The 19,139-nt window shown below is 38.7% G+C and overlaps 1 protein-coding gene and 1 non-coding gene across 2 annotated transcripts in view; both read right to left on the bottom strand.

Moving 5' to 3' along the window:
- Nucleotides 1-661: 661 nt before the first annotated feature.
- Nucleotides 662-797, bottom strand: LOC136307186 (small nucleolar RNA SNORA66). The gene has a single exon (XR_010725857.1). It is a non-coding gene; the product is annotated as a small nucleolar RNA SNORA66 (small nucleolar RNA).
- A 12,406-nt stretch (nt 798-13,203) lies between these two features.
- The window catches only part of MTX2 (metaxin 2), a 65,510-nt gene continuing 59,574 nt past the window's right edge, over nt 13,204-19,139 (bottom strand). The window contains exon 10 of the mRNA XM_066279386.1: nt 13,204-13,881. Coding sequence (XP_066135483.1) covers nt 13,698-13,881 — 184 coding nt within the window. The 3' untranslated portion in view covers nt 13,204-13,697. The remainder of the gene's footprint in view (nt 13,882-19,139) is intronic.

Below are 19,139 nucleotides of genomic sequence, written 5' to 3' on the forward strand. Positions count from 1 at the left end.
AAGGGAGAGTCCAGCAAGACAAAGGCAGCCAGAGTTTACAGGGCAGAGTAGTGGAGAAGAAAGAGAACTGCAGAGATCTGCAGACGTCCCCCATGAGTAGTTAGCAGAATACTGATGTGTGCTTGTGTACGGGAAAACCACCTGAGGTTGAAGCCAGCAGAACACTTGAAAGGATTGGAGGGAGCAGTGTTCAGAGATCATACAAGAGTGGGAATAGGCACTATCCTCAACACTAATTCCCATCAGTGAGATTTTACAACTTCATAATTCACAAGACTTTCGATAGTGTATTTAGGAGGTCCTTATCTCTAGAAGAGAAAATAATTAGTCCTAGACTAAATGCTGTTCTTTTCATGTCCAACAACTCTTAAAAACAAAATCCAAAAGGCTCAAACTGTTTCTAAGTATGCATGCCAGCACAAAGCTCAAGAATCTTCATAGGAAAACAAAAATATCCAGGCCCCAAAAGATAACATTCACATCTTTCATCAAATCAAAAGTTCCCAGGTATGCAAAGAAGCAGGAAACTAGAACTAATAATAAGGAAAAAATATGTATAGTCTATATGCAGCAAAATATAAAACTTTCATGAAATACACACACAAAAAAATCTAAATAAATGGAGATTTACCACGTTTTAAATTGGGAAATTCAATTTTAATACTATACCGGGATAAAATGGGCACCCTCAGTAGCTTCTGAGACTAATGCATTTCTATGATCATAATTTCTTTAGCAAACCTGACTCCCCTTACATCTGCAACATCATGCAGAGTTAAGAAACTCAATATTTTTAAAATGTCAATTTCCATTTAATTAATCGACAAGAAAAGAATCTTCCTTTTTAACATTAACTTAAAGGTGATAGTTAACACAATATGACAAGAAAAGGAAACATGTAAAAAGAAACAAAACTACCATTATCTAGGGATTATATTACTTTATCCATAGAAAACCAAAAAGAATACTTACAAAGGTTGAACAGGTTACTGGTCAGATTTCATACAAAAATACAGAACATTTTTGTGTGTGTGTGTGACAGAGACAGAGAAAGGAACAGAGAGAAGGACAGATAGGGACAGACAGACAAGGAGAGAGATGAGAAGCATCAATTCTTCATTGTAGCTCCTTAAGTCTCCTTAGTTGTTCATTCATTGCTTTCTCATATGTGCCTTGACTGGGAGGCTTCAGCACAGCAAGTGCCCCCTTATTTAAGCCAGCAACCTTGGGTTCAAGCCAGTGACCTTGGGCTTCAAGCCAGAGACCATGCTCAAACCAGCAATCCCGCACTCAAGCTGGTTGAGCCCGCACTCAAGCCAGTGTCTTCAGGGTTTCAAACCTGGGTCCACTGCAGCCCAGTAGGACACTCTACCCACTGCACTGCTGCCTGGTCAGGCAAAAAAATAAAGGAAATTTCTTTATATCACTAATTTACCATTTTAATTCAATAAAGCATGATTTATAATAGCTAAAATAGAAAGAGTTGAGCAAATAAGAAAATAAAAGATGTTCAAGACTTCTATGGAGGAAAAATTTTATTGAAGAACACATATGAAAGCATGACACATTTAGGAATATAAAGACTCAATTTTATAAAGCTAACAATCTTCCCCAAATAATTCAGAGATTAAATGCATGCCCAATTAAAATCTAATTTTTGGTGGAATTCTTAAGTTTACATAGACATGCTGAGGTCCAACTTCAATTTCTGAAAGTAAAGAATAGGATGGGAGATTTACCTTACCAGATATTAAAACTTGGTACAAATTATAATAATTCAGAGAATTTGCATTTGATGCAAAATAAGATAGCTAATGTAATAGACCAATGCAATAGAATAGCCAAGAAACAATCCTACGTGCAAACTGATAGCACACTGAGACTGTGTATCAGCAGAAAGAAGTCAGACCAGTCAGTAAGGTCAATAAACAGTGCTGGAAAAATTAGTTATCTATTTGATAAAATAAAATGAAATAGCTATCTCACACCATTAAAAAATGATCAAAATACATTAATAACTTTAATATGAAAGACAAACTTGTATTAAAAAAAATGTTGGCATATAGCTTTATAACTTCCAGGGTGAAGAATAACATGGATTGCTTTTCAACATTTATTGTAGCATCCTTTTAGGGAGTCTCCTCCTACAGAAGCTAGAAAGCTAAAACCTATATTTTCCAGACTTAACAAATAGGGCTCTAGGTGTTATTTGAGTTCAGCCAATCAGATGCATCTATAAAAAATTTAGGTCCTGGCCAGTTGGTTTGGTGATAGAGTGTCCACCCAGTGTGTAGAAGTCTGGGGTTCGATTCCCAGTTACGGCACACAAGAGAAGCCACCATCTGCTTCTCCCTGCCCTATGGAATCATCACGAATTGTCATCAAAATACTGTATAAAACACAGGAGCCAGGTGAGTAAAGTTTAGTCCTTTGTAAGACAACCCTTCATACTTGAAGTACTTGAGGGACTTGACTTCTTTCCCTTAATGTTTTTTAATTAATTTTTAAATTTTATATAGAGAATTAACTTTAACAGAGTGACATTGATCAGTAAGAGTACATTGGTTTCAGGTAAACATTTCTATAGCATTTGAACTGTTGATTACGTTGTATACCCATCATCAAAATCAAATCATTTTCCGTCTCCTTTTATTTGTTCCTCTTTACACCCCTCCCCCACCCTCTCCCAATTCCCCTCCCCCATGTTCCCTTCCCCCTGGTAACCACTTCACACTTTTATAGAGGGGTGCTCTGCAGTCGAAAATAATGCCTTTCTCAATATATGTAATGTCAACTTCCTATTTGTGTCAAAATTTCCAAAAATTTTGAGAAGTAAACAGAATGTGCTTAGGAATTTCACAAAGTTTTCTTCCTTGATATTATTTTGACGTACAGTTTTTAAGTTTCCCTTCAGTTGGCAAATTTGGCAAAAACTTACAAGATGAACACTAAAATACACAGAATACACAGAAATATTTTGCTTAAGATCACACTATGACTCTAATATCCACCTTAACCATATTAGATACTAAGACTATATCCACCTGATGGGTTAAACAACAGAAAATTACTCTCAAGAGCTTAGTAGTCATTTTCAATGAACATTAAGGCCTTCTTATTCTGGAATCCCATAAATGATGGGACTCAAAAACTGGACCCTGACTTATAAGGATTGGGAAGGATGTCCTAACCAAGGCACAAAGAGTTCAAATCATAAAGGAAGGGACTGATCATTACTTTGACTATATGTTGGGCAAATAAGTTTGTAAAATGTGTTATTTGATTCTGCTCACTTTTATTGTTAAAAATGGCAGCTTCCCAGATATATGATCTGTAAAACTGATAATTACCTTCCTGCTTGGGAAGGGGCTTTGTTATGCTAATGTGTGCTGGAGGAGGGGTTTTTGCACCAAAAAATTTTAAGAAGAAGAAAGAAGGAGAAGAAAGAAGGAGGCCATGTTTTGCAGAGTCTGTGCAGAGAGAAGGAGATGGAGAACCAGAGGGGACTGAGGCTGGTGGGGGAGCCTTTGATTCTAGGAAAAACTGGATTCTCCTGGTTGTGGAACCGGAGAACATGGGAGTGGGTTTTGGTGACCTGTTTTTACTTGCTAGCCGGTTGTGAGGCTAGAATAAAGGCATGGCCCACCAGTTTTTGGCTTGGCTGTTTTTCTAGTTTCTCTACCATCTGTCAGAATCTAATGGGAATCTGCATGTGCCTGGCTGTGATGGCGGTGGTCCCTGGCCTTACATTATATAAGAATTAAGAACTTCTGTATATCAGAACACACCATAGAAGGAATGAAAAGACAAACCACAAACGAGGAGATACTTGTAATATTTATAACCAAGGAAAGGCATTAATATCTATAATCCAAATAGGACTCCCAGAAATCACTAAGAATAGACAAACAACCAATTAAAAAAAGGCAAAGCCACTATTGACAGTCATTTCACACACAGCAAAAAAGCAAAAAAGGAAGAAAATGGCCAATAAACACACACACCGTTAACCTGGAAAATGCAAATTAAAATCAAATTGGAAAAAAATTTGTCTATTAATTCCATACACTGGCACAGAGGTGAATAAGTATAAGTATGTAAATTGGCACAGACATTTAGGGAAACAACTTGGAATTACCGAGTAAAATTAAATGCATACAGGCCCTGGCTGGTTGGCTCAGTGGTAGAGTGTCGGCCTGGCGTGCAGAAGTCCCGGGTTCGATTCCCGGCCAGGGCACACAGGAGAAGTGCCCATCTGCTTCTCCACCCCTCCCCCTCTCTTTCCTCTCTGTCTCTCTCTTCCCTTCCCGCAGCCGAGGCTCCATTGGAGCAAAGATGGCCCGGGCGCTGGGGATGGCTCCTTGGCCTCTGCCCCAGGCGCTAGAGTGGCTCTGGTCGTGACAGAGCGATACCCCAGAGGGGCAGAGCATGGCCCCCTGGTGGGCAGAGCATCGCCCCTGGTGGGCGTGCCGGGTGGATCCCGGTTGGGCGCATGCGGGAGTCTGTCTGTCTCTCCCCGTTTCCAGCTTCAGAGAAATACAAAAAAAAAAAAAAAAAAATTAAATGCATACATACCCAACAACCCAGCAATTACACTCCTACATATACACATTGGAAGAATTTTCTGTACATGTATATCAGGAGATATAAACAGGACTGTTCATAAGCAACACTTTTTACAATAGTAAAATTCCAGACACAACCAAAATGTTCCCTGACAAGAGAATAGAAAGTGTTGTATTTGCATATAAAATACTATATAATAGTGAAAGTTAATTAACCACTACTAGATGCAACAGAATGAATAAATGAAATTCAAAAGTGTAATACTTTGTGAAAAAAGCAAAACAGAATAATATAGATAGTATGATTCTATTTACATAAATATCAAAGACAAATATAATAAATCATGGAAATGATTAATACAAAATTAGGGTATGAAGCTGGGATTAAATGAAAATGGCTAAGTGTCACAGAGAGGTCTTTAAGATACTAGTAGTGTTCTATTTTTTAAACTAGGTGTGGATATGACCTACATAACAAAATATTAAGAAAAAAGAAAATGGTTATATATTACATCTTTAAAAAGCAGACTTACATAAACTTATTGCAATGTTCATTATTAAGTAAACAAAGCATATAAGAAAAAATGAAAATATCGGTGGTAACTGTGGAAGCGAGGTAGTGAGTGATTCATAAGTACATGAGTTCTTTTTATTTTCTCTTCTATGTTTAAATTTTCACAATAAAACTTGTTTAAAAATTCAGCATTTTTCTGAATGAACATTTATCTCAAGAATAAGAAGCAACCTAGATTTCCAGATTTCCCACTTTAAAATGCAGAAAGCTGACTTGCCAGTCAAGTCAGAGCCTGAGAGTTTTTGACAGAAGGAAGATCCTGTTTTGAATATGAATGGAGCCACACTGCAGGAAAGTGTATCCTAAGAACCTGGAGCCTTTGGCTAGAGGCAGCAAGGCAATGGCACCTCGGTTTTCCAGATGCAGGGAACTGAATGATGCCAGAAACCTAAATGATTAAATGATCTGGGAAGCAGATTCTTTTCTCCAGGCTCCGGACAAGAACTCAGTATAGTTGGCATGAGGATTTCAACCTTAGAAGACCAGAGAAAAGGAACCAGCTGTGACATACCTGGGCTTCTTACCTAGAGAGTCAAGAGATAACAAATTGGTGCTGCTTTTAACCACTGCATAATAATAATAACAACAACAACAATAATAATAAAGTATAGAAAGCTGAAGAGTATTGCTTCTACCCTTACAATAATGAATACAATACAATCTGCAAATTCACCCCAGTTCTTGGTTACAGGGCCAACTAACCCAAAGTCTGAGAGAAACCTAAAACATATACAATGAATGGTAAGAAGAACTCAGCTAAAATTTTTAACTAATTACTAAAAGCTGAGCATAGGCTAACAAGAGTATTAACACCCTGGGGCCAAAGACAAATAAAGAATTCACACTCACTCACAAGCTCTTCTCCAAGGACAGGAAGTTCACAAGAAACAAAACAACAAAAAACCGGAGAGTGGGAACATGAGAAAGTGTCCTTTGTGGTCTCCTGGAGAACAGCATCAGTTGCAAGAAAGACACAAAGCCCCCCCTCCCCGGGCCTGATTTCTTCTCCATATCTCTCACATAGAACAAAAGGTACCAAAGAACTTCAACTCTTACACCTCAACCAAAGATTAAAATTAATTCAGTATAGACCATACAACATAGAACAAAAGGTACCAAAGAACTTCAACTCTTACACCTCAACCAAAGATTAAAATTAATTCAATATAGACCATACACTTAAATGATAAGAGCTAAAACAACATTCCTAAAAGAAAACAGAAGAAAATCTTTAGAATTTTCAATTAAGCAAAGATTTTTTAGATATGATGAAAGCATAATCTATAGAAGAAATTCTTGATAAACTGCACTTCATCAAAATTAAAATTCTGTTCTTCCGAAAGCACCACTAAGAAAATAAAGACGGCCCTGGCCGGTTGGCTCAGCGGTAGAGCGTCGGCCTAGCGTGCGGAGGACCCGGGTTCGATTCCCGGCCAGGGCACACAGGAGAAGCGCCCATTTGCTTCTCCACTCCTCTGCCGCGCTTTCCCTCTCTGTCTCTCTCTTCCCCTCCCGCAGCCTAGGCTCCATTGGAGCAAAGATGGCCCGGGCGCTGGGGATGGCTCTGTGGCCTCTGCCCCAGGCGCTGGAGTGGCTCTGGTCACAACATGGTGACGCCCAGGATGGGCAGAGCATCGCCCCCTGGTGGGCAGAGCGTGCCCCTGGTGGGCGTGCCGGGTGGATCCCGGTCGGGCGCATGCGGGAGTCTGTCTGACTGTCTCTCCCTATTTCCAGCTTCAGAAAAAGAAAAAAAAAAAAATAAATAAAATAAAATAAAATAAAGACAACCCATAAACTTGTAGTAAAGTAGTATCTATTATTTGAACATAGGCTCTGATTACACACACACACGCTCGCACCTGGGGTCCTCTGGTTACAGCAGTCTTGACATACTGCATTTACCTGTGCATAAGATGCACTTTTTAAAAATTGCTAAAAACTGGGTGGGTCTTATACAGTGGTTGTAGGTTTTTCACTTGCATTTCTCGCTGTTTCATTCTTGTTTTTGCGCTCATTGTTGAAGGCAGTGATTCGTCATCAGACACAGATGAGGGCAAACTAATGGATGGGAGTTTTGACAGTGATGAGGAGTTGTATGGATTTTATGATAAATTAAACTTGAGTTCAATAACTTTATATAATACATTTGTTTTTTTAAATTTTGGGCCCCAAAATTAAGGTGCGTCTTATACATGGGATCATCCTATACATGGGGATATACAGTCTATTTATGTTCTTTTCCTTTGTGGCTTAGTTGTGTTTTTTATGTTCTAGATTATGATTTTACAACAGTGGTTGGATAGGTAAGTGACTTGGGCTAAGGTGTTTCAACTTACACCAAAATTCAGGTTATGTCACTGTTTACTCTAAGGTACTACTATAAAAAATTTTAAAGATATAAATAAGCCAATAGAAATAAAATGGCATTATTAAAAAAAACAAAAACCTTAATTAATCTAAATGAAGAGTTAAAAGAAACTAATACAAATACTTGAAAAATTATCTTAATCCAAGTCTATCAATACTTACATTAAATGTAAACACCCCAAAAATAGCAATTAAAAGACAAATTGTCAGGTAATCCAAATCCAACTCTAAGCTGTTTATATAAGAAAAACATAAATAAGGATATAAGTATGAGGAGCCACTGAGCCACTTCGCCCGCAGGTGTTGTAAAGTACCAAAAACTACAGAATTAATATTAATATTTTAAGAGGCTTGGAGAACATTTTATTAATTTGGGTTAAGGTGTGCAGAGAAATTGTGAGAATAGTCTCTGTACTGTGTGACTGGCATAGTCAGGATGGCCCTTGGCATTGTATTGTAAATGCAAAGGGGAGGAAAACATGGATTCCCAGACATTCCACCACACCTGTGGGGAAAGGGGTGAATGGCTAGCCAGGAGCAGGGAGAGAAAAGCCAAAATAAACCTTTTCTTATAACTATGAGCCATTTGCGGGCATTTGTCCCCACGGAAACTACCTCTCCTATGTAAATGCGTGTAGTTAACACATGTGACTCTGGACAGAGAGATAGCAGATGAACACTAGATAATATGGGAAAGCCTTTTAATATGTAAAAAGATATCTTTCTGCCATTGTGTTGACTTGTAAATTTTGTTTTCTCCAAAATAATGTATGACTTGCAAATTGAACGTGGTCCTATCATGTTAAAGGACATATGACTATAACCAATAGTGGTAAGGGGCTCCTAATTACAATTTTTGCTTCTGTACTTCCCACTTACAAAACTATAAAAACTAGGTAAAACAAAGGGCCGGCGCTCTCCTTCAGATTTCTGTCGGAGTTGCTGCCGCTTGGCCAAGCTAGACAATAAAGCTTTGGTGTGTAATGGACAGACTTTGTTCGTGTCAATGTTTCGGTTCCCTCCGGATTAGGATTAACAAGTAGACTAAAAGTAAAATGGTAAAAATATATAGACCTCTCAATTTCTTTTTTTTAAGTGAGAGGAAGGGAAATAGACAGATTCCCACATGCGCCCTGACTGGGATCCACTGACAACACTGTCTGGGTCAATGCTTGAGTACCAAGCTATTTTAGCTTTGAGGCTAACATGCTCAGACCAACTGAGCCATCCTCAGTGCCCGGGGTCACGCTAGAACCAACTGAGCCATTGGCTGCAGGAGGAGAAGAGGGAGAGAAGGGGGAGAGAAGCAGATGGTTGCTTCTCCTGTGTGCCCTGGCCGGGAATCAAACAGGGGATGCCCATATGCTGGACCAACACTCTATCCACTGAGCCACTGACCAGGGCCATAGACCTTTCAAACATTAAAGAAAACTTAAGTAGTTATATCGGGTAAATAAGTAAATTAGCTGAAATAACTAAATTGATATAACTTCAGAGCAAGAAAAATTACAAGGGATAAAGAACAAAAATATAATATGAATAAAGAGATCAATTTTCCAAGAAATCATATTCCTAAATATATATACATCGAACAAGATCTTTAAAATGCATAAAGCAAATTGTTAGAAATAAGGTGAACCCCCCCCCCACAATTCAACACTCCTTTCTCAGCAATGTAAAACATTCCTCTCAGTAATGTAGAAAAAGTAGGTTGAAAATTAATAAGAATATAAAAGACCTGAACAACACTATCAACCAATTAGACCAACTTAACATTTATAAGAAGTACTCCATCCAATAATAGCAAAATACAAACTCTTTTCAACTACACATGGAATAATCATCAAGATAAACCATATCCTGGACCATAATGCAAAGTTTAACAAATTTAAAGAACTGAAATGTGATGAAAAAGGGGCTATACAAACTCAAAGACCTAAGGTAACCACATAGGATGGACTGAAATTAAAATTTTCTAACTAAAAGCAGTTCATGGCAGATAGTCATGTTCTAGAGTGGTATTTTCTCTAACAAAAATTAATGTTTACCTTAACTGAGCCTGGTCTTTTATATCTAAAATAACATACCTGTAACATACTTGATGAGCCCGCACTCAAGCTGGCGACCTCAGGGTCTCGAACCTGGGTCCTCCGCGTCCCAGTCCGACGCTCTATCCATTGCGCCACCGCCTGGTCAGACCCTATAACATACTTTTAAAATACAGGGGGTCCTCGGATTACAACACAGTTCCGTTTCTACAACAATGATGTAACCTGAATTTTGGTTTAAGTCAAAACACACCCTAGAAGTCACTTACCAATTCTAATAGTTACAAAATCATAATCTAGGACATAAATACCCATCTAAGCCACAGAAAAAGGAAAAGAACATAAATACACTGAATTACATTAACAGAAAATGAGTGTAAAAAAATACTCCTTACCTTTATTCCTGTGGTTGGCTTGCTTGCACACTGGAAGGGGCATTGCAAGGTGGGAGAGAGTAACCTAATGGGAGGAGGAAGCTGGAGAGGCAGGAGAACCTGCAGAAGGTGCTGGAGATACTGGGTCAGGTGGATCAGGATTGGAACATGCAGGAGACACTAGAGATGATTCTACCTGTACTACGGGTGTTTCATCTCGAGAAGCAGCTGATATAGAGGGTACCAGATCTGTTGCAGGCCTCTCTACCTTCTCAAAGAATTGTTCCAGGCTAGTCTGGAAGATTGATGACTACTTCTCTTCCAAAATCTGCCTATAGCATTGCAAGGCATCCATTATAGCTCTGTAGACAGATCCTTACTGAATCTGTCATCGCTGGGTTCTCAACCTGAAATTTTGCCAACCCATCCTCTACCATAGAAAACATTCTGCCAAACCCTTGGTAGTAAATCTCTTGGGTTCTGGTGTTTCTATGTCTTTCTCTTCAGTCAGCTGCTTCTCCAGCTGAATGAGGTCCTCAGCAGACAGCTCCTCTCCATGTGATGCCTGTAGCTCTGTGACATCCTCATCCTCCACCTCCAAATGAAGCTGTTTACCCATGACAACAACCTTCTCTGTTACAGCCTCCACTGACTCCTCAAAGCCATGGAAGTCATACACAAACTGGGGACACAGTTTTTTCCACCCATTTAAGATTGTTTGCCTCACTTCATCCCAGGCAAAGTCGCCAATCAAAGCAACACAAACGGAACACTTGCACTTTTAACAGTCCAAACTGGTGCAAGAGTACTGGCAGATGCCAACTCCCTCACTCATACGCTGCGTTACTGCATATTCTTCCGCCTTGCACAACCAAACTAGTTTGCCCACAGTCCGTCAGTACGATGCTAATGGTGTAAGCCGAAACACTCACATCTCAATTTTTTAAAGTTTTTATGGGAGTGAGCACCATAAACTCAAAACGTTGTATGTGGAGACTGTTGTAACCCGAGGACCCCCTGTATAAGAGTAAAATGCCTTTGAAATGTAAGAGTAACCTTTTCCAGACCACAAATCCCCTCATTATCACATTAATGTACTGCTCACAAAAATTAGGGGATACTTTATCGCTTCATATTTGTTCTGAAATATCCCCTATTTTTGTGAGTATAGTTAACTATCCTATACCTGCCTATGTAAAATATTTGTCTATTAGTTTTACCTTATATCCAATCCTAGAGATTTTCCCACTTTGCTTTCTCCTGTCTCCATAATCACCAATGAATTTCATGTGACCCCTTACATCTCCCCCTTTGATTCTGAGGTATAAAGTAAGTGGTGAACTGCCATTCTCTGGAGCATTTTCTCAATCCGTTGAGATTTTGCTTCCCAGTAATTGTCTTCAGTTTGGCTCAAATAAACCCATAAAAATTCTTACAGGTTTGGACATCTCTTACATTGGCAGAAATATACAGTATGTTCTAGAAATACAACAAACTAGAAATCAGTAAGAGAATGGTATTTGAAAAATCCTCAAATATTTTCAAATTTAAAAATACACCTATAAATAACCCATGGGTCAAAGAAAAAATCACAAGAATTAGAAAATATTTTGAACCAAATGAAAATAAAAGCACATCTCAAAATTCCCTCCAAGCAGTGTGTAATGAGGAATCTCAAGTATTAAATCTTATATTGGAAAAGAAAGTTTCAAATCAGTCCAAGCTTCCATATTAAGAAACTATAAAATGGAGAGCAAATTAAATCCAGAACCACTAGGAGAAATAGATAAGAGCAAAGAAGAGCCTGATCTGGCAGTGGATAGAGCATTGAACTGGGACACGGAGGACCCAAGTTTGAAACTCCGCAGTCGCCTGCTTGAGTGCGAGCTCATCCAGCTTGAGTGCGGGCTCATCTGACTTGAGTACAGGCTCACCAGCTTGAGTGTGGGGTCACTGGCTTGAGTGTGGGATCACAGATGCGACCCCAAGGTCACTGGCTTCAGCCCAAGTTTGCTGGCTTGAGCAAGGGGTCACTTGCTCTGCTGTACCCCCCCCCCCCCAGTCAAGGCACATATGAGAAAGCAATCAGTGAACAACTAAGGTGCCACAACAAAAAACTGATGCTACTCATCTCTCTCCCTTCCTGCCTGTCTGTCCATATCTGTCCCTCTCTCTGTCTCTGTGGAAAAAAAAAAAAAAGAGCAAAGAAGAAACTGAGAACAAACTACAAAAAAAAAAAAATCAATGAAACTAAAAGTTACATTTTGGAAAAACAATAAATCGATAAACCTCTACCTAGACAGACCAAGAAATATATTTTTAAAAGCATCTAGTATACAACCAATATAAAAATATATACAAAAATAAACCTGTCATAAAAATTGTGCAAAAACAGGTAACTTGGGATTTTTTTATTTCAATAGTAATACACATTACAAAATTAGTTCAGGAACGCTATAATAAACACTGCAGTCCAAAGAGAGTACCTAATGCCCAATGTTTATGTGGGATTTAGGCTAAAGAGAATATAATATGCCCCTTATAGAGTATACATTTATAATCTTAAAAGAACAAGCATAGTGCTCCTGAAAAGCCAAACGAATGCTAGACTGCCTGGTTTGAACTCCACCTCTACCCCCTGTGACGCTATGACCTTGCGTAGGTGTTCCCCTTTCGGTCTCCATCTCCTTCTCTGTGAGCTGGGGATAGTAACCTCTGCAGTGCTTTTATAAGGATTGAATGAGTTAAAAATGGTACCTAAAGAGAAAATATAAAACTACTATTAATCTAGAAGTTTTCAAGAAGTAATTTTTACATCTGACTCCTTATAGCATCCCTGGTTTTATATAAAATACTAGAAAATGTGAAAGCGACACAACATATAATCCTTAATGTTTATATACAAACCTTTGTTGACATTTCTATGAAAACTATCCTCCCTTCCCCCACAAAAGGAAGACAACAGCATTATTAAAATATTCTTTTCTCAAAATGAAAAGTTTCAAAAAAATAAGGTCCTTGAAACTATCCCTTTATCAAATGTAAATTATACCTGCTCTGATGCAATGTCTTTCAATTCAATTAAGTTCAGATATGAAGAATGTTCTTAAATGGTAATCACTCACATTTTCCAAGAGCACCCTTGTTAACATTTGTCCTAGGACAAGGCTTACCATGTATCTAGTAAAATAGCCTTGGGAGTAGGAACACAAATTACTTGCCTTAGAAAAGACACTGTTCGTTGCATGTATAAAGCTCAGAGAGTGGCTTTCAGAAAGAACAAGTAAATACACCAGCCATATAGTTGTTTAATGTTTACTTTTATATACATAACAAGTTTCAAAAAAACAAAAATTTCAAGCTACAGAGCATAACATATCAAATGAAGTAATTCAGAATTATATCAATGTATACATAAACAACAGTATCAAGTACATATATAAGATACATTACAGAATTTATTTTGAGGTGGCAAAAAAGCAGTGTTTTGTTTTTAAAGTTCTGATACCACTATTGTATCATTCAAGTAACATATATTTCAAAAGTTAAATCTTTTTTAAAGCTTTTTTATTTATTCATTTTAGAGAAGGGAGAAAGAGGGAAGAAGGGGAGGAGCAGGAAGCATCAACTCCTGTATGTGCCTTGACAAGGCAAACCCAGGATTTTGAACTGGTGACCTCAGCATTCCAAGTCGACACTTTATCCACTGCACCACCATAGGTCAGGCATCAAAAGTTAATTTTTTTAATAATTAAATTAACATATAACTCTAAGACAATCTGATAGATGAGCTGCCTTTACCACTATCTTCAAAATACTGTTGTTCAATTCTTCTACAAAAAGCAAGAAGATTGCTATAGTTTTTCACCTTCTCAGAAAGTTCATCATTGGTCAACTGTGTGGTAAGAATGGTGTACAGATGGCCAAATACCAGTGCATCTAGTTCAGTAGGCCTAAAATAAAAGTAGAAATGAGGATAACATTAATAGTGTTTAATCTGTACGGTAGGATATATACTATTTTTTGTAACATTTTATTCATCTATTTATAAGAAAAAAAGTCACACAAAGAAATAAATCCTACTCCAATTTGGCATAATTTGTTGTTTTAAGTTGGAGTTTGCTATAAAGATATGAAATAAAGTCTTTTAAACTATGATTTGCTAGTTGTATGACTTCCTTTATGAAGTAACAGCATTTATTTTTTTAAATGAGAGGAGGGGAGATAGTGAGACAGAATCCTGCATGCACCCTGACCAGGATCAACCTCCCTCTGAGGCCAGTGCTTGAATCAACCGAGCTATCCTCAGTACCTGAGGCCAACGCTAGGACCAACAAAGGCCCTGAAGGGAAAGAGAGAGAGAGAAGGGAGAGTGGTAGGGGAAGAGAAGCAGATGGTCACTTCTCTTGTATATCCTGAAGGTGATGTCACTTCTCTTGTGTACCCTGACTGGGAATCGAACCAGGATGTCCATATGCTAGGCCAATGTTCAATCCACTGAGCCAACCAGCCAGGGCCACAATATTGTTTAAATACATTAAAATAATATTGGTATAATTGATCATAATTCATCTTATTCATTAAATTTTCCACTAAAAAAATATAACAGGGCTCCCTTTTGCCAGAAACTGTGCCAGATGCTAGAGATATAAAAACAAGAAAGGTATTCTAAGACATGGACACAAAACATAAATTACCAGAGTACAACTTAGTAAATGCTTTAAAAGATGCATAAAGAAAATGTTTATAGACTTTTTATTAGAAAAATATTCCAGGGTGACATATATTTTTAAAGTCCTAAGCAATTTGTTGCCTTCTTATCTTGTATTATCATTCCTCCCACATTTCTGCTGGTTATCTGCTATTCTTTCATGCTTCTTATGCATGACTTAATGGGGGCAGGGGGATCTGGGGGGTTCAAGCCGAGCCAGTGAGCCCTTGTTCAAGCCAGTGACCTTTGGGCTCAAGCTGAGGAGCCTGCGCTCAAGCAGGATGAGCCCACACTTAAACCAATGATGTAATCAGGATAGAAAAAGTTACATACTCTCAAGTATTTATGACCACCTTGCAGGTCTTGTTTCCAAACCTGGGTTCTCAGTGTCCCGGGGTGACACTCTATCTACTGTGCTACCACTGGTCAGGGTGTATTTTCAAATTTTACTATTTACTTAATGGTTACTAGCAGCATTTAACTCTTTTTCCAATCTCTCACTCAACTAGTTTTAACTCACATTTATTCAGCTTCTTCGAGCTAACAGGTTTTGTCTGGAAAACACAGACCTGCAAGATGGTCATAAATACTTGAGAGTATGTAACTTTTTCTATCCTGATTACATTTAGAAAAAAATACATATTTTTCTATTTTTTCTTCCCCTTTATTAAAAAAACGCATAGAAATATCTCTTTAGGCAAAGTTTTAATTTTTCATTCCAAGTCTATATTTGAAGAAACAAATGACCTAGTAGTCTTTGTGTAGGTGTCTTAACAGATATCACACATCAGCAAGGTAGTGTAGTATAGATTTTGTTTTTGTTGCATTTCAGAAATGACTTAAATACTTATAAGCTACCAACACTATAAATTTTTGAACGATCAAAGGCCACATATTTTAGTATGTACCTTGTATAATTTCTAATATTTTTCAAATTCATTTTTCTTTTGCTTTTGCACCATTTAGCTTCTTTGTCATTTTTTCAGAATTACTATTCTTACTGCAAGATCTCCCTCAACTACCCTTTCCCTTTCTCTTATCAAGCAAAGCTATTCGGTTTCCTTCAGGAGCCCTCTCAAAATCCCCAGTAGGTAAGCTAAGAGAAAAACTGATTCTAATTTAAGACAGTAAGGGGAGGACACGCAGGAAAATAAAACAATCTGCAAAAGTTTGGTATATGTTAGAGCCAAGAATAGAATTCAGGCCTCTGACTCAGAATCTAATACTCTCCAATACTTAAGTCAGTATCTTGACTTAAGCCAGAGTTCTTTCACTAGAGGATAGTGTCTAACAAAGTAAATACTCCTGTGACAAATACAGGAATGAGAGAAATTTTACGACAACAAAGTGAAAATACAAGTTCCTTTTTCTTTTTCTTTTTTTTTTTTCCTGAAGCTGGAAACGGGGAGAGACAGACAGACTCCCGCATGCGCCCGACCGGGATCCACCCGGCACGCCCACCAGGGGCAATGCTCTGCCCACCAGGGGGCGATGCTCTGCCCCTCCAGGATGTCGCTCTGCCGCGACCAGAGCCACTCTAGCGCCTGGGGCAGAGGCCAAGGAGCCATCCCCAGTGCCCAGGCCATTTTTGTTCCAATGGAGCCTTGGCTGCGGGAGGCGAAGAGAGAGACAGAGAGGAAGGGGGGGGGGTGGAGAAGCAAATGGGCGCTTCTCCTATGTACCCTGGCCGGGAATCGAACCCGGGACCCCCGCACGCCAGGCCGACGCTCTACCGCTGAGCCAACCAGCCAGGGCCACCTTTTTCTAAATGTAGTTCATTTGCATGTTAATATTAATTAAATACACTGCTCACAAAAATTAGGGGATATTTTATAGCTTCATATTCATTTTAAAATATTCCCTAATTTTTGTGGGCAGTATAATTGGGTCAAGTTAAAATTAAAAACTAAGTCTATTCTACTTAGATCCTGCCATCAGCATTGCAGAGGAGAGGCAGCCAAGATGGTAGAGTGCTGAAGGAGAAACCAGTTTGTGCAGAGAGAAGGAAGGAGATGGGAAACAGAGGTGAATAAGGCTGGTGAGCTAGAAACCTTTGATTCTAGGAAACTCGGATCAGTCAGTGGCTTTGGGAGCCCTGAGTGGAAAGGGAGGGGTTTTCCCACTGTGTGTATTTCTCGGCCTCTGAGTGTGAGCTAGGATTAAAGGTAATGGCCTACCAAAAACAAACAAACAAACAAAAAAAAAAAAACTAAGTCTATTCTATTCTTTAATCATAACTGTTAGGGGAAATTGTTTATCTAGGTCTCATATAAGGTAAAGTTATTTCAAAAACCTATATCTTAATATCAAACAGTTCTTCAATAGGATACCTTTGGTTTTGCAACTGTTCTAGATTTTTAGTTTTTCATTACAAGTTTAAATATAATTACACCCTTATGAAGAAAAAAATGTATTGAATATTTCCACTAAATCACATGCCATATGTTACCTGGTTACTAACTCTTTAACACTGAGCTTAAATAAGAGAAAAATAAGTTAAATCTATTCTCCCATGAAGACAGCTTGTACAATAATAAAACTAACTCCTAACACAATGATGAACCTCAAACAATAAAACACACCCCTTCTGAGCTTTGCTCCTAGAGCTTTTGAACTCTATGACCTTTCTTCAGAGATCAACAAACTCTAATTTTATTTTAACATGTTATATATAGTATATAATATATAACTTAAATATTTCCAACCTATCAAATAGTCATTTCTGCTACAAAAATTAATATCTCTACCAAAAGATGTTTGATATAGTTATAAAAGATAAATGCCTATAAAGCTATAATAAATAGCAAAGCTTTATAAAAAATAATCAGTCTAAAAAGAAAATTTATTAAAAAGCCAAGAAAAAGTTAGAATTTCTAAGCAAATCATTGAGATTAAAATGCTAATTTAAGCCCATCTTAAACTGGATCACAGGATAGACGGTTCTGATACACTGAAATTATAACTGCATACATTAGAAATTCTTTTCCAAATTACCAAAAAATATCTTAATGAAATATGAATTAACCTATATACATAAATATCTAATCTATATCTTCATATTCATTTCTGTGTTTTACAAATACTTTCACTGACTTTTAAAAGATAAGTTCTTAATTGTGCTTGTCTATCCAACAATATTTCTTATTGTTTAGTTTTATTCACTTTTCTAGTCACCAGGGTATCGCTCTATATACACAAGAATGGTTACCCTTCTTTCTTTTTTAAGTGAATAGAGGGGGAGACAGTGAGACAGACTCCCACATGCACCCCAACCAGGATCCACTCAGCAACCCATGACTGGTGCTGATGCTCGAATCAACTGAGCTATTTTTAGTGCTTGAAGCTGAAAAGCTCAAACTAACCAAGATATTCTCAGCTCCCAGACCACACTCGAATGAATTGAGCCACTGGCTGCAGAAGGGGAAGAGAAGCGGATGGTTGCGTCTCTTGTGTGCCTTGACCGGGATCAAACCCAGAATGTCCACATGCCTGGCCAATGCTCTATCCACTGAGCAAACCAGCCAGACCCTAAACTTTATAACTGAACAGTATTTTGCAAGTTTTGAATTCTGTTATGATGCTATATTTCTTTATATAGCACCTTGAACTACTTCTAGTAGAATCTCTAACATATCTTTTTTGGGGGTATTTTTCCGAAGTTAGAAGCAGGGAGGCAGTCAGACAGACTCTCACATGCACCTGACCGGGATCCACCCAGCATGCCCACCAGGAGGCAACGCCCCATCTGGGTGTTGCACCGCTACGGCCAAAGCCATTCTAGCACCTGAGGCAGAGGCCATGGAGCTGTCCTCAGTGCCCAGAGCAACTTTGCTCCAATGGAGCCTTGGCTGCGGGAGGGGAAGAGAGAGACAGAGAAGAAGGAGAGGGGGAAGGGTAGAGAAGCAGATGGGCGCTTTTCCTGTGTGCCCTGGCCAGTAATCAAACCTGGGACTTCCACACACAGGGCCGACCACTGAGCAAACCGGCCAGGGCTTCTCTAACATATCTTAACACTAATGACTGGTTGAACATATTTGCCCTTAAGAGAAATTCTTAATGGCAAAAACTGCATTTTAGAAATCTCATTCTCGCCTGACCAGGCAGTGGCGCAGTGGATAGAGCGTCAGACTGGGATGCGGAAGACCCAGGTTCGAGAACCCAAGGTTGCCAGTTTGAGCGCAGGCTCATCTGGCTTGAGCAAAAAGCTCGCCAGCTTGGACCCAAGGTCACTGGCTCGAGCAAGGGGTTATTCGGTCTGCTGAAGGCCCACGGTCAAGGCACATATGAGAAAGCAATCAATGAACAACTAAGGTGTCGCAATGCGCAACAAAAAACTAATGATTGATGCTTCTCATCTCTCCGTTCCTGTCTGTCTGTCCCTGTCTATCCCCCACTCTGACTCTCTCTCTCTGTCTCTGTAAAAAATAAAATAAAATAAATAAAAATAATTAAAATAGAAATCTCACTCTCCCAGAGCCTAGCGCTAATGCCTGACACCCA

The sequence above is a fragment of the Saccopteryx bilineata genome, chromosome 5 (genome assembly GCF_036850765.1).
Source record: "Saccopteryx bilineata isolate mSacBil1 chromosome 5, mSacBil1_pri_phased_curated, whole genome shotgun sequence".
NCBI lineage: Eukaryota > Metazoa > Chordata > Mammalia > Chiroptera > Emballonuridae > Saccopteryx > Saccopteryx bilineata.